At 41.1% G+C, this 12,860-nt stretch overlaps 2 protein-coding genes and 1 long non-coding RNA gene across 3 annotated transcripts in view; 1 reads left to right on the top strand and 2 right to left on the bottom strand.

Moving 5' to 3' along the window:
• The first annotated feature begins 86 nt into the window (after positions 1-86).
• The window catches only part of LOC114805369 (uncharacterized), a 78,066-nt gene continuing 65,292 nt past the window's right edge, over positions 87-12,860 (top strand). Inside the window, exon 1 of the long non-coding RNA XR_008470888.1 lies at positions 87-429. This is a non-coding gene — a long non-coding RNA (uncharacterized LOC114805369). The remainder of the gene's footprint in view (positions 430-12,860) is intronic.
• LOC105213615 (uncharacterized) lies at positions 934-1,650 on the bottom strand. The gene has a single exon (XM_011186606.3). The coding sequence runs from the start codon at positions 1,621-1,623 to the stop codon at positions 934-936; it is 690 nt and encodes a 229-aa protein (XP_011184908.2). The 5' UTR covers positions 1,624-1,650.
• LOC105213543 (proline-, glutamic acid- and leucine-rich protein 1) lies at positions 6,065-6,979 on the bottom strand. The gene has a single exon (XM_011186480.3). The coding sequence runs from the start codon at positions 6,902-6,904 to the stop codon at positions 6,065-6,067; it is 840 nt and encodes a 279-aa protein (XP_011184782.2). The 5' UTR covers positions 6,905-6,979.

Here is a 12,860-nt window from a genome sequence, read left to right as displayed (position 1 = left end):
CTGCCATATCTATGCAATGGAATTGTTGTTTATTTAAAAATCTTTTAATTGCAAAAAAACTGTACAAATAAATAGGTATTTCGTAAATCAAAGTTTTCTTTAAAATAACTACTTAATCAACATATTGTTTTATAATATTTCATGAAAAATGTACGAATTATTTATAGAAGTACCACCAGCTTAGGTTTGTTGCGTATATACCGCCCTTACATTAATGGCTGCTCTGCTTTCCCGCCTTCCGTTAGTTTGACATGTTATTGATAAAAGTGATTTTAACATTTAATTTCTATTTCTGTATAAAAATAATATGTGTTTTCTACCAAGTGATACTAATAAGGTGTTAATACGACAATTTTTCATAAATTTCCGTTAAAGGAAGGTTTTAATTGAAGAAGGATGCGCTGCTCCACTCTTCTATCGGCTGAAATGGTAAGCGTACACTTTGTTATTTAAACCTTTTGCATATTTCCTTAAAAGTTGATTAACTTCAATGGCTTATTAAAGAAAAATAATGCAAAGATGTTCTAAACAAGTATATGTATATCTGGTCCCTGACGTGAACCGGATATATTATAATGACAAAGTAGCACAGCACTAAGTCTCAGAAGGAAAACAAAATATGTAAAAGACGATAAAACTGGACTTAAAATGAGTTTGCTTTACATATATAAAACAGATAAACCCACGAAATTACTATATTTCTTTTCAGAACCTTTATAATGTTGAGTAGGAATTAAAAGACTTGATTTCGGTTAGATTTTTGAAGCGATTTAGTAAAATATATTTTACAGTACAAATAAGTACAACGAATTAACAATACCTTAGGGATACAACGAAAGCTTATTTATGTACAAACATAGACATACATACATATGTAAATAACAATAATACGCCCACTCTGCGTAGGAAATCAGAGCAGGGATTTTGCACAATTTAATGATGAATGTGTAACACTAATTTGGCTGGCTGTATTTGGGCTTGTTGTGGTCGAGGGCGGATTAATTTGGCTGGTTTGGGACGTGGGGCAGGACGACGTAGCTTAGCTGGCGCTGGGCGACGTCTTGGACGGAAAGCCACTAAACGTTCAACACGTGGCAGCGTGAAGACAGTTTGTGGGTAGACAGCACGGTGTTCAACGATCGATGCAGTTTGTGGTACATCAGCTACAGCTGGTGGTGGTGGTCCATACTCCTCAGCCGGTGTACCAGGTGGACCGTATGTTGGAGCGGGAACAGCTGGTGGTGGTCCATAGGAGGGTGCAGGCTCAGGAATTAGCTCCTCAGCAGGTGGCCCGTATGTTTCGTCTGGTGGTCCATAGGTCTCGTCTGGTGGTCCGTATGTTTGGTCTGGTGGTCCATATGTTTCCTCTGGTGGTCCATAAGTTAGTTCTGGCGGACCGTAAGTGGGCTCTGGTAATTCAAAAGCGGGTTCTGGCTTCAAACCTGCTGGTGGATAAGGAGCTGCATCGACTGGCACTGATGGCAATGATTCTTGTCGCGCTAAAAACGGCAGTGGACGATTATTCGACGGACCTGGAAAACGCAAACGAGAACGTGGCGGCTCAGCGCAACCAAGTGTGGCCAATAAGCCAACTGCGGCCAGTGTGTAGAATATTTTCGTCATTCTTAATTATCCTATAATTCCTTTATGTAAACTCGCGACTTTCTGTTTGCGTTCGTGGTGTCCAAGACCGTTAGAAGTGAACTGATACTGTTGAGGGGTCACTGTGTCTGTTAAATACGTTTTGTCGAAGTCTACGCTTCGGCTGTGTCTTATTAGTTGTAACCAATGCGTCGGTAAAACGGTAGTTATGAACGCATTTTGGCTTCGCGGCTGACCTCCACATCGCAGTTTTTGTTGTTGTCTCGCATTTCTTCAGTTTAAAGTGTGCTCATGCGAAGGTATATGTATACGAGTTTGTACGTATTTACGTTTGCATTTGTAATAAAATAAAGCGAAAACCCAAAATTTCCAATGAGTCCATCGCGTCCGATCGTCAACGAGCACTCAAACCATATGACAAATTTGGCGTTGCCGCTGGACGTGATTGTGGTGTTAAATTAAATTTCCAACTCACCACGTCCACTACAGTCTGTGGCGTCAGCTTTGTGTCGCAGAACAGAACGTGTTTGAAAATTATAAAAAACAATCGAATTAAGAATGTTTTTGTAAATTACATAAATTGCGTAATGGCTATTATTTATATTACATTATTCTCTATTGTTATTACTGTTATATGTGTTTACACTGTTATTACAAAGTGCTTGTTGGCCATCGGCGCAGCTAATGTCGATTGGTAATATTGGTTAAGGACAACCTTATAACGCTGGTTTCGTGAATTTAAGAAACAGAGACCCTGAGCCTTCAACTTACAAAAGGAACAGACGTTAGATTTTTGTATGTTTTCAATATAAGAATTTTAGACCCGATATTTATAGAAAAGAATTTGGTTCATGGGTTTCTTGAGTAAAATGTTAGAGGTTATAATTAAATATGTTATTATTCTTGGGGAAAAAATAGTACTTCCGCGCAACGCTTTCAAAATTTACACTCTCTGGTATAGGAGTTACAAATATGGACATCCTTTGACCTCCTACAGAGATTTCATATACTTCATATAAAAGATCAGGTACCACGACTCTCTAAAAGGTGGACTTCCTTGCAATCAAACATGGAATTTGCATTTTAAGGAAATTTGTAATCCAGAGATTGACAGTTTTTACAGTTATCGGTCTTAATCCTAATTTCTTTTCCTTAAATTGCCATTCAGGACCAGTATTTGTAGGAAAACGTCGAGTCGAACCGCACTCATGACCGACATGAGTATCCTAGGCTCTTCAGAATCTCGGTAAAACTTCTCGATTAAAATACTTTGACTGAATCCGCTTAGACTAGGCGCTGACCCCCTAGGACACATTGTCTGTTTCCTCTACATGTGAAACATATGTGGTTCCATGCCATTAGCAGTGACGTGCTTGTTAGGGCGTATCCTTGAATATCCTGCCGCTCGTCTTAAATCTACCTCTCTGCATATCGCTGTCTGGCTGTCTGCCTGTCGGTCGGTTTTGCCCGTGTTATTTGTAGTGCTAGTTGTTGTACAATCGTATTTGCTTGTGGCATAACTACGAATAGTGTTGTTGCTGTTGTTGTTGTTGTCATTGTAACGTGTTTTGCCGCGCTTGTTGCGATATTTTCTGCATATCCTGCCACACTGCGCCGAAAGGATATATCGCTTACATGCATAATGTTGGCGCACAAGTGTCCGTTGCCCGTGTCTAACAGCGTCGACACCAGCGCCGCCGCCGTCAACAACCGAACCCCGCAGCGCTCGACGCTGTCAGTTTGCTTAGCTGGGGAAGTAGACGATGATTTTGTTGTTGGCTAATATTGAATTTATTTGCTGTTTTGTAGTCCATTATTCTTCGGCTTTTGGGAGCGTTGTTTTTTGTGGTTTTTATTTCTTTAATGTTGTTGTTGTTGTGTTGTAACCACATGCATGTTACGGCAAATCGCAGCCAAGTTGTGGAGGGGGGGTGGTTGAAAATGTTGCTTGATTGTTTGCATTGAATTTGTGTTGAGTTACGTTGCAAGCTCAACGGAGTTGCGGCTAATGTAATGGTTTCGACACAAACAATTTGAGCGGATTCCCTAAGCAAATAAAGACGTAAGGCACTGAAAAGAATATGGCTAATATGGAGAAATAAAGTAACAATTCCACCTTTATCTAACTGCGGTGCTTGGTTTTGAAAGACTCACACATGCACCTGCGAAATCATACCAACACATATCAACTTGTTGATGTCATTGTTGTTGTTCGATTGTATTGTTACGTATTTGTTATGATTGGTTAAATAGAGAAGATGAGATTATTGTACGAAATGTTTCTGAAAGTCAAATACATTTTTCTAATTGATTGGACGAAAATCGCTCACATAAGCTGGAATGTTAGATTTTCCTAGAACTCGAGGTAATTTCTGGTATTCAATTAAAAATTGGTGCACTAATTTCAAGGTTATCCTTCCGTAACTTTTCTATACGCGACTCTCAAGTCGAGAACACCAAGCTTTAACAGTCAATGCTCTTATAGAAATCGTATATTTCGAAGAACCGTTAGATGACGACAGGATCCAAATCTCCATATTCCGTCTTCTTACTTTTCTTGATTCTTTAAACAAGTTTTTACTTTAGATAGGTCGTTTCGAAGTGAAGCTCTTCCAAAAATTTGTGACTTCGGCGCACACCTTAAATGTACCACCCAACTGCCTGTAACCTGTGGCTGTGACTCTACGAAGGAATAAAAGTAACAATTCACCGTCTCCCCTACAAACATTAACGTGGGCGCATTTCATCCGAAAATTTGCTCATTTGCGCCATTTCATTTTTACTCAGCAATTTTACTGCTAATTGAATACAACCTTGACCATTTGACCGATTACGGTGTACCGACAGAAATGGTGTATCGGCAGAAATATAAATATGAATGTGCATACATACATACATACATACATTTACAACTGTTATTTTGGTCATTCATTTTGGTAACGGCCTACATGCTGTCCAGCTGTCGAATGTTGTTGTTGCTGCTGTTGTTTTTGTTGTCGTTGTGGCACGTTAAGTGAAATGGCAAAATCTTTGCTAAGTTGGTCACGTATTTAATGTCGGTTTTACACACTTCAACACGTGCGACTTTTATGTCTTTCACTTGGCCGAAAATGACCGGACAGCAGCAGCGAGCGCCTAGTATCTTCGAGGTTCGAGTGCTGGTGCTGTTGCATGTGTTCGCTGCGAGCGCGTGTGTGCCCCTTTGGTAGATTGGGTTCGTGCTCCTTGACCGCTACAATTACAGGCCGGCTCATGGAGGATCACAGTGGCTAGCGCACCGCGCCGCGCCGCTGAAGGGAAGTTGGTGGTGAGCGCGTGGCAACATGTGGGAGAAGCTTGCAAAATTGTAATTAAGAGTAAAATAAATGCTGCCACAGATGTTGCATATTGTTTGGCCAAATATGCGTTGGACATTATAAGCCATTTTGCGCCTCCACACACGCACACACAGATACAGGCGTACGAGTAGAATAAATATTAAATTATAGTTTTATTACTAGGCATTGATGTGAAGCGTAGGAAAGCGCCTATATGCAACATATGCTTATGCCTTTAGATATGTGCGTGTGAGATAGTCGAGCTCCATTCACTTCGCTTTGCTTTTTATGCAAATTAATTCAGCAGTTACTTTTGCTAATGCGGTTTGCTCTTCCCGCCGGTGTGCCATTTTATGCGACACAACCGTTAATGCAGTGTCAGGACGACAGCGTGTAGTTCGACAAGCCAATCCAAATGATGGCACAAGCGAATCTGGGAGCGCTCATGCAAATTTTCCTTTCATTTCTTTGGAATTACTATCAGTAAACGCTTTAAAAACACATTAAGTCCCCAACACACACCCGCACCCACATTTTACCCCAGCAAAGTGCTTTGTGACCGGTGGCAACTCTGGCCTTTCGCATATCGTACACATGACTTCCATTATTTCCACATTTCTACTAAAATTTTATTGTAATGACTTCCAAGTAGAGCTTCTTACTCTCTGCAAGCCCTCTTAGACCGCTTGGCTGCTCGAAGTCACTCACATCCATTTGAATTTACTGTGTTCTTATGCAAAAGAAGCGAAGACAGGTATTGAAAATGTATTGAAAATGCGCTGCTCCATCTAAGCCAAAGACGACGCTTACACATACTCCCGCATGCTCACATGTAAATTTGAAAGCTACGAGCGGAAGGCACTTCAGCAAATTACTTAGACTTACAAGTTGTTTTGCAACAGCTTAACTCAATTGCATTCCGACAAAAGGTTTGCTGGACTACTTAGAAATCGAATGGCAACAAAATAATAATTTTTCCAAGGAGCTGAATAATACTAAGAAAGGAAACTCATTCGAATTTGGTTCTATTTGTATTTATTGTAAATTATTTAAAACTGTTTAACGAAGCGCTATACTAAATTGAACTAACACTGCACCGGCGCGCTTACCAGGTTGACGGGTCTAATCTTTAATACCTGAATTAACTACCAGGCGGTGTACTGCGATGCGAAGGAGAAGCCTTGCGGCTGTGGCTTTGGTTGCGGTTGCACACGCTGCAGCAGCTGCAACTTGGCGGGCGCCACACGACGCGCCTTAATCAGACGCGCGGGCACAGGCGCGCTAGCCGGTGCACGACGTCTGCCTTGTGGGAAACGTTGGAAAACCAAACGTGCGGGCTGTTCTGCCGCTGCCTGGTCCTGGGCATCAAACGAGTTGCTAACCGCAATGACGGAACCATCCTCAGCGACGGCAACGAAAAGCTCCTCCTCCTCCTCTTTATTCTCAACGGGCGCCTCTGCTTCTTCCTTGGGCTCATCGCTTACTTCCGGCTCTGGTTCACTGGGCTGTTGCTCTTCAACGGTAGCTTCCTCCTCCTCCTCTTCCGCTGGCACATCAACCGCTAAATCCACATCGCGTTCAGTGACACTTTCTTCGGGCGGCAAGTAGGTGTTGTCTGGTGGACCGTATACAGCGTCAGGCGTGACAGGCGCTTCAGTCGGTGGTCCGTAGGTGCTATGTGGCGCTGGTAGGCCGTACGTAGCGTCCGGCTGTGGTGGTGACGGTGGACCATAGGTATTATCTGGTGGCAAGTAGGTCAAATCCGGCTGGGCAGTTGATGTGGGCAAGTCGAAGGGAATTTCAGGTGTCACACCTGCAGCAGGATAACCCGTTGGCGCGGGCGCAGGTGCAGGTGCTGCCTCCTGGCGTGCAAGGAAGCGCACACGGGCGCCGACTGGACGGCGTGCAGCTGTGCGGAAACGCGTTGGCGCTTCGGCGGCACAAAGTGCGACCAGTAATAGCAAACCGACAATTGGCTTAAACATTTTGAAGTGTGGTAGAGTATGTGTATGTGTGTGCAGTTCCTTCTTCCTGTGGCCGAGTTCTAAGTTGCTACTGCGATGGTACTTCAGTGTCTGTTGCTCTGCACTTAATTGGCTTCAGCTTTTATAGTATATTTTAGCCTGTTAAATATCTCAAAAATATTTATTCAGTATTCGCGAATTATGACTGTCATAAGCATTGGCGGGCCGCGGTGGGAGGTCAGTAAATTTTGGGGTTATCATATCATATCATTAACGGCCGGCATGTTGACTTTGGACTATGGCTACACTATTTTTATCAAAAGCGGTGTTCGCTACTGCGTTTAATGCCATTTACGTGACGTATTTTCAAATTAATTATGTATGCTGCCCCCACAGTCATAATGTTTTTGTTCGCACATATCACACACATAAACACCTCACCGCCGTCGCATGCGAGTTGAGCTCATATTTTTTCACCCTCCGCTCTCCCTCTCTCTCTCTCTGCTTGTCTTCAACATTATTTCTCCCCGAATACGGCCGCATTTCGTATGCTCTGGGGGTAATTATCGCTTTAGCCTATCATCAATTTGAGCATAATTAATTTCCCAATTCAATTCAACGCCTCACCTTCCAAGTCTGTTTACAAAATAAAATCAGCGCCGGTTGAGATGAGTCAAAAAAGAGAGAAATATGTGCGTGCGCGTCAATAAGCAAAAAATATAAAGCTTAGTCGACTTTTGGTAGTTCAGGGGCGCGACGGTTGAGGTATTAAACTCACCAAGGCAAATGCATAAGGTTTCAATGCGCCCAAAAATTTATATTCTCTATACAAACTACAAATGTTTTGCACACGTCTGTAATGTTCAAATGGCCTATATGTAGTTTTTGGTGTACTTCCGTATGTATTTCTGAATGGACATAGATTTAGGTTAATCACAGCGTGGAACCAATTAAAAAATGTATTCTTCGTAATACTTCGCCTGTCTGCCCGTGGAGGCGATATCTTTAGTATAGTCGAGCTTTCTTGATGAAAAATTTAAACGAATACGATCTAATGCGAGCCCTCGAAATATAAAAAATAACAAACGCGACGTTCAATATGTTAATAAGCCTGTTCTTCTCATTGAAATGCAAACAAACCTTACTTTTAAAAATATAAAAAAATTTCACGTGACCCCAAAATGTAAACAAACTTCACATAACGTGGTCTCTTACAATGTAAACAAATCTTATATCACGAGGTCTCAAAATAGTAAACAAACCTGACATCACGTGATCTCAAAACATGACATCACGTGATACCAAAATGTAAACTAACACGACATCACGTGATCTCAAACCTGACATCACGTGATACCAAAAAGGTAAATAAACCTGACATCACGTGATCTCAAAATGTAAACAAACATGACATCACGTGATCTCAAAAAAGTAAACAAACCTGACGTCACGTGATCCGAAAATGTAAACTAACATGACATCACGTGATCTCCAAAATGTAAACAAACCTGACATCACGTGATCTCAAAAAGGTAAACAAACATGACATCACGTGATCTCCAAATGTAAACAAACATGACATCACGTGATCTCAAAAAGGTAAACAACCTGACGTCACGTGATCTCCAAAAGACCAAAAACCTTTGGCCGGGGTTAATGACCTTTGACAGGGGTTTGTTTACATTTTGGTCGAGGTCAATGACCTTTGGTCGGGGTTTGTTTGTTTATATTTTTGGGTTTACTTGAATTTATTGGGGTCGGTGAATAGAATTTTAGGGTCCATATGAGTTCAGGTTCATTTACATTTCGAGGAGTTGCGTGAAGGTCCATGCAAATTTAAATTTGTTGAAATGTATGGAGGTCAAGCTGGGGTATATGAAGTGTTCGAGACAGATATCAAGGAGATCAAGTTAGGGTTTTGGGCGAAATCTTGAGATTAGATTTCTTCACAATTGTATGGGGTTACGTGTAATCAGCTTTGCTTATATCTTGAGGGGTCACGTAAAGTCAAGTTGGTTTACATTTTGAAGGTCCATGCAAGTTTAAGTTTGTTTAAATTTATAGAGGTCTAGTGTGGTCAAGCTGGGATATATGTTGTGTTCGAGGCCGATGTTAAGGAAGCCAAGTTAGGGTTTTGAGCGTAAACGGTCAAAGATTTACCCAATAATTATCATTATTATGGCTGTTGTTGTTCTGAATATATCACTTAATGTTAACCGTGTGACTAATATGGAAAGATGTTTTGATTCTTGGAAATTACGATAGTGCATTGTATTTGGCTTCATCCGAACTTAGTTTCTTCACCCTTTACTTGTTCTTTCTCGCGGTTCATACGTATGCCTGTCTGCATCTGTGTGGTTTGGGCCACTCTTCGGAAACCGCGCGCCGTTAGTCATGCCAGCAGCCAAAAATGCATACGGCTATGGGAGAGGGTGTAAGCGCTTGTCCATTCATTTGTCACACGCATTTAACAGCTGTATGAAAATTCTGTCCAACAAAAGGATCCAGCACATAAAATGTTTCTGTGTATGTATTACACGGAAAGTCACAAATTTCATGAACGCACACACACCCGCATCTACTTTACATATGTGCGAAAGACAGGCTTGCCTATTTGTTGTGTGCGCGGGTGTTCGTTTGCTCTTCCGGGCAAGCAAAGGCTTGTTAGCCATGAATGACGGGGCAGGGCGTCGCTTGTTTTCGCCTCAACATGTACCATTCTTGTACTTATTTTATGCTTATTTCATGCTTTGGTCGCACTAACAGCTAACAGCGATTCGCCATTGTGTATTCCTTTGTGGCATTACAGGCGTTCACTGTTGTTGTTCAGTGTTGTTATTGCTTTTTTATGCATGTAGTTAGCCTGTAGCCGTTGTTATTGTTGTTGGTGTTGTGATAAAGCTTTTCCAGTCGCTCAATAATGTGATTGTGATGCGCATAGCCGTTGTTGTTGTTGCTATTGCTGTTGTTTTAATATGTAGTCGCTAATGTATTTTGTGGTGTCGACGTCTGGGAAGCTCTGCCGCGCACCCTACCATAAGTGTGCGTGTACGAATGTGTGTGTGTGTGTAACTGTAATGTAATTTACGTTGACTGTTTTGAATAAACCAAGCATGTAATGAAGTTGACTGCCTTTCATATAACCCAACGTGGCGCACCGCTCACCGTCAGCCACAGTGCGGCACATCTAACCTCGGGCCACTTCATCACACACGAGATGGCGTATACAGATGTACGAGTACTTTATAAAGGGTGATTTTTTAAGAGCTTGATATCTTTTTAAAAAAAAAAACGCATAAAATTTGCAAAATCTCATCGGTTCTTTATTTGAAATGTTAGATTGGTTCATGACATTTACTTTTTGAAGATAATTTCATTTAAATGTTGACCGCGGCTGCGTCTTAGGTGGTCCATTCGGAAAGTCCAATTTTGGGCAACTTTTTCGAGCATTTCGGCCGGAATAGCCCGAATTTCTTCGGAAATGTTGTCTTCCAAAGCTGGAATAGTTGCTGGCTTATTTCTGTAGACTTTAGACTTGACGTAGCCCCACAAAAAATAGTCTAAAGGCGTTAAATCGCATGATCTTGGTGGCCAACTTACGGGTCCATTTCTTGAGATGAATTGTTCTCCGAAGTTTTCCCTCAAAATGGCCATAGAATCGCGAGCTGTGTGGCATGTAGCGCCATCTTGTTGAAACCACATGTCAACCAAGTTCAGTTCTTCCATTTTTGGCAACAAAAAGTTTGTTAGCATCGAACGATAGCGATCGCCATTCACCGTAACGTTGCGTCCAACAGCATCTTTGAAAAAATACGGTCCAATGATTCCACCAGCGTACAAACCACACCAAACAGTGCATTTTTCGGGATGCATGGGCAGTTCTTGAACGGCTTCTGGTTGCTCTTCACCCCAAATGCGGCAATTTTGCTTATTTACGTAGCCATTCAACCAGAAATGAGCCTCATCGCTGAACAAAATTTGTCGATAAAAAAGCGGATTTTCTGCCACTGATTTTGGTAATAAAATTCAATGATTTGCAAGCGTTGCTCGTTAGTAAGTCTATTCATGATGAAATGTCAAAGCATACTGAGCATCTTTCTCTTTGACACCATGTCTGAAATCCCACGTGATCTGTCAAATACTAATGCATGAAAATCCTAACCTCAAAAAAATCACCCGTTATGTATATATCGTGACTCAAATGTTTGCGTGTTTGTTTGTATATGTACAGTTATGTTATGTGTATGTGAATCTTTTCGGAGTGCAGGACCTTCAGTTATGGCATATTTGGCGCTTTCATTTTATTGTTAATGTTTCGTTAATTTGGCGTTGTTGTTGTTGATGTCGCTGTTGTATTTTTCGTTTTTGTGGCCATTACCGTAGCGATGTCAAGTAGTTGCAGATGCTGCGTCCAAGCGACGAGCAACTCCTTTTCATATGAACATACGTGCCATCACACGAACATATGTATATAAATATAAATGTATATATACTTAGCAGTCGGTATCTCTTTCGACAATTTCACGAAAGAACTAGTTCCCTAATGGTCTTTCAATGGCTCAACTGTTCAATGAAATATTTTTGCTTGTATCGAGGAATGAGCGCGTGAGAAATAATCGACTGATAAGTCAAGATTAAACGGTTGCGAGAATGCAGCGCCTAGTCCAAAACTTTATGTAGAATTCAAGCGATTTCCTTGACATTTTTGGTTTTTCAAAGTCAGTTGGTCATCGCGTTCAAGGGAGCACATTTGAATTTCTGGATATTTAACTGAGTGGCGTTGCTGTGAAGACTTCAACTATCTTATATATAACAGTAGCCAGCCAATCTAGTCCAATCTCTACAGTAGTTCAATTCAAAAGTGTTTATGCCACATTCAACCACGACAATAGTTTTCCAACTAGAGAGTCCATATTATTTTCAACTTGCGTTTGTATCTGTGCTCGTTCATATGTGTGCGTTAAGTAAAGTTTAAATAAACTGCAGCTGCGCTCAACTTGCCACCACTGTACGCCCTGAACTGCTTAGCACAACTTGTCTAGATTCAAGGACTGGCGCACAACATGCCAACCTTTAATTTCTCCGTTTGTTTGTATACATATTTATGTGTGCCGTTAGTTCATAAGCATCACTGAGTATATGTGCCACATCCTTATTTCTATATTTAACGATCTGCTGGTGCGTTTGCCCTGTCGTTAAATAATGTGCTCCGGAATGTGTGTGTGTGTGTGTGAATCTGTGCGTCTGCTCATGTCCAACACAGCTGTCTGCTTTCAGCTCTTGCTGCTCCTGCTTTTGTTCATTATTTTGTTCTCTTAATTTTTCACATCTTATTCACCAATGCACATGCATACATACATACGGAAAATATATGTGCAATCATTAGCTCACATGCACCTGTATGGCTCCTGACTCCATGCGTCCATTTTTGCTGGAAAAAAGCAGACAACACCAAACCCCACTTAAAATATGCTCATGCTCATTTTATTACTTGTTTTGTTGTCGTTATAGTTTTAACGGCTGCTGATTTTGTTGTTGTTGATTTCTTGTTACCGTCATTATTGTCTATTAGCACAGCTGTTAAATAATTTTTAATTGCATACAGCAAAGCTTTCTTGAGCAGCACATTGCTGGAGGGAAACGGAAAAGAGCGGAGCTACTGGCGATGTGTTGGTTGCTTGAGTGTGTTTTAGAACGATGTGTCGATTAACGATTCTTGGGGAGATTTAATATTTTAGACATCAAAACAAATCACAAATGAATATTTGTACAGTGGGTATTTTAAGGCAGTAGTCTGCTTTAGAAGCCGAAAAAAGAGCGTTTTTTAGTAATTTTTTTTTTGAAAGGGAAGGAAATGATTGCGGTAAACGGAATTTTAAGACGATAGTGTACTATATTTAAGGCTTAAAAACAATATTTATTATTAAAAAATATTGAAATTTTTTCAAAGTTGTAAGTATTTTTCTGGAGCGCCTGG

This window comes from Zeugodacus cucurbitae, chromosome 4 (genome assembly GCF_028554725.1).
Source record: "Zeugodacus cucurbitae isolate PBARC_wt_2022May chromosome 4, idZeuCucr1.2, whole genome shotgun sequence".
Lineage (NCBI taxonomy): Eukaryota > Metazoa > Arthropoda > Insecta > Diptera > Tephritidae > Zeugodacus > Zeugodacus cucurbitae.
This window is presented reverse-complemented; position numbering and strand designations above follow the sequence as displayed.

Excerpts from the sequence above, each read along its gene's own strand:
- LOC105213543 (XM_011186480.3), bottom strand. The coding sequence starts at position 6,904 with ATGTTTAAGCCAATTGTCGGTTTGCTATTACTGGTCGCACTTTGTGCC.
- LOC105213615 (XM_011186606.3), bottom strand. The coding sequence starts at position 1,623 with ATGACGAAAATATTCTACACACTGGCCGCAGTTGGCTTATTGGCCACA.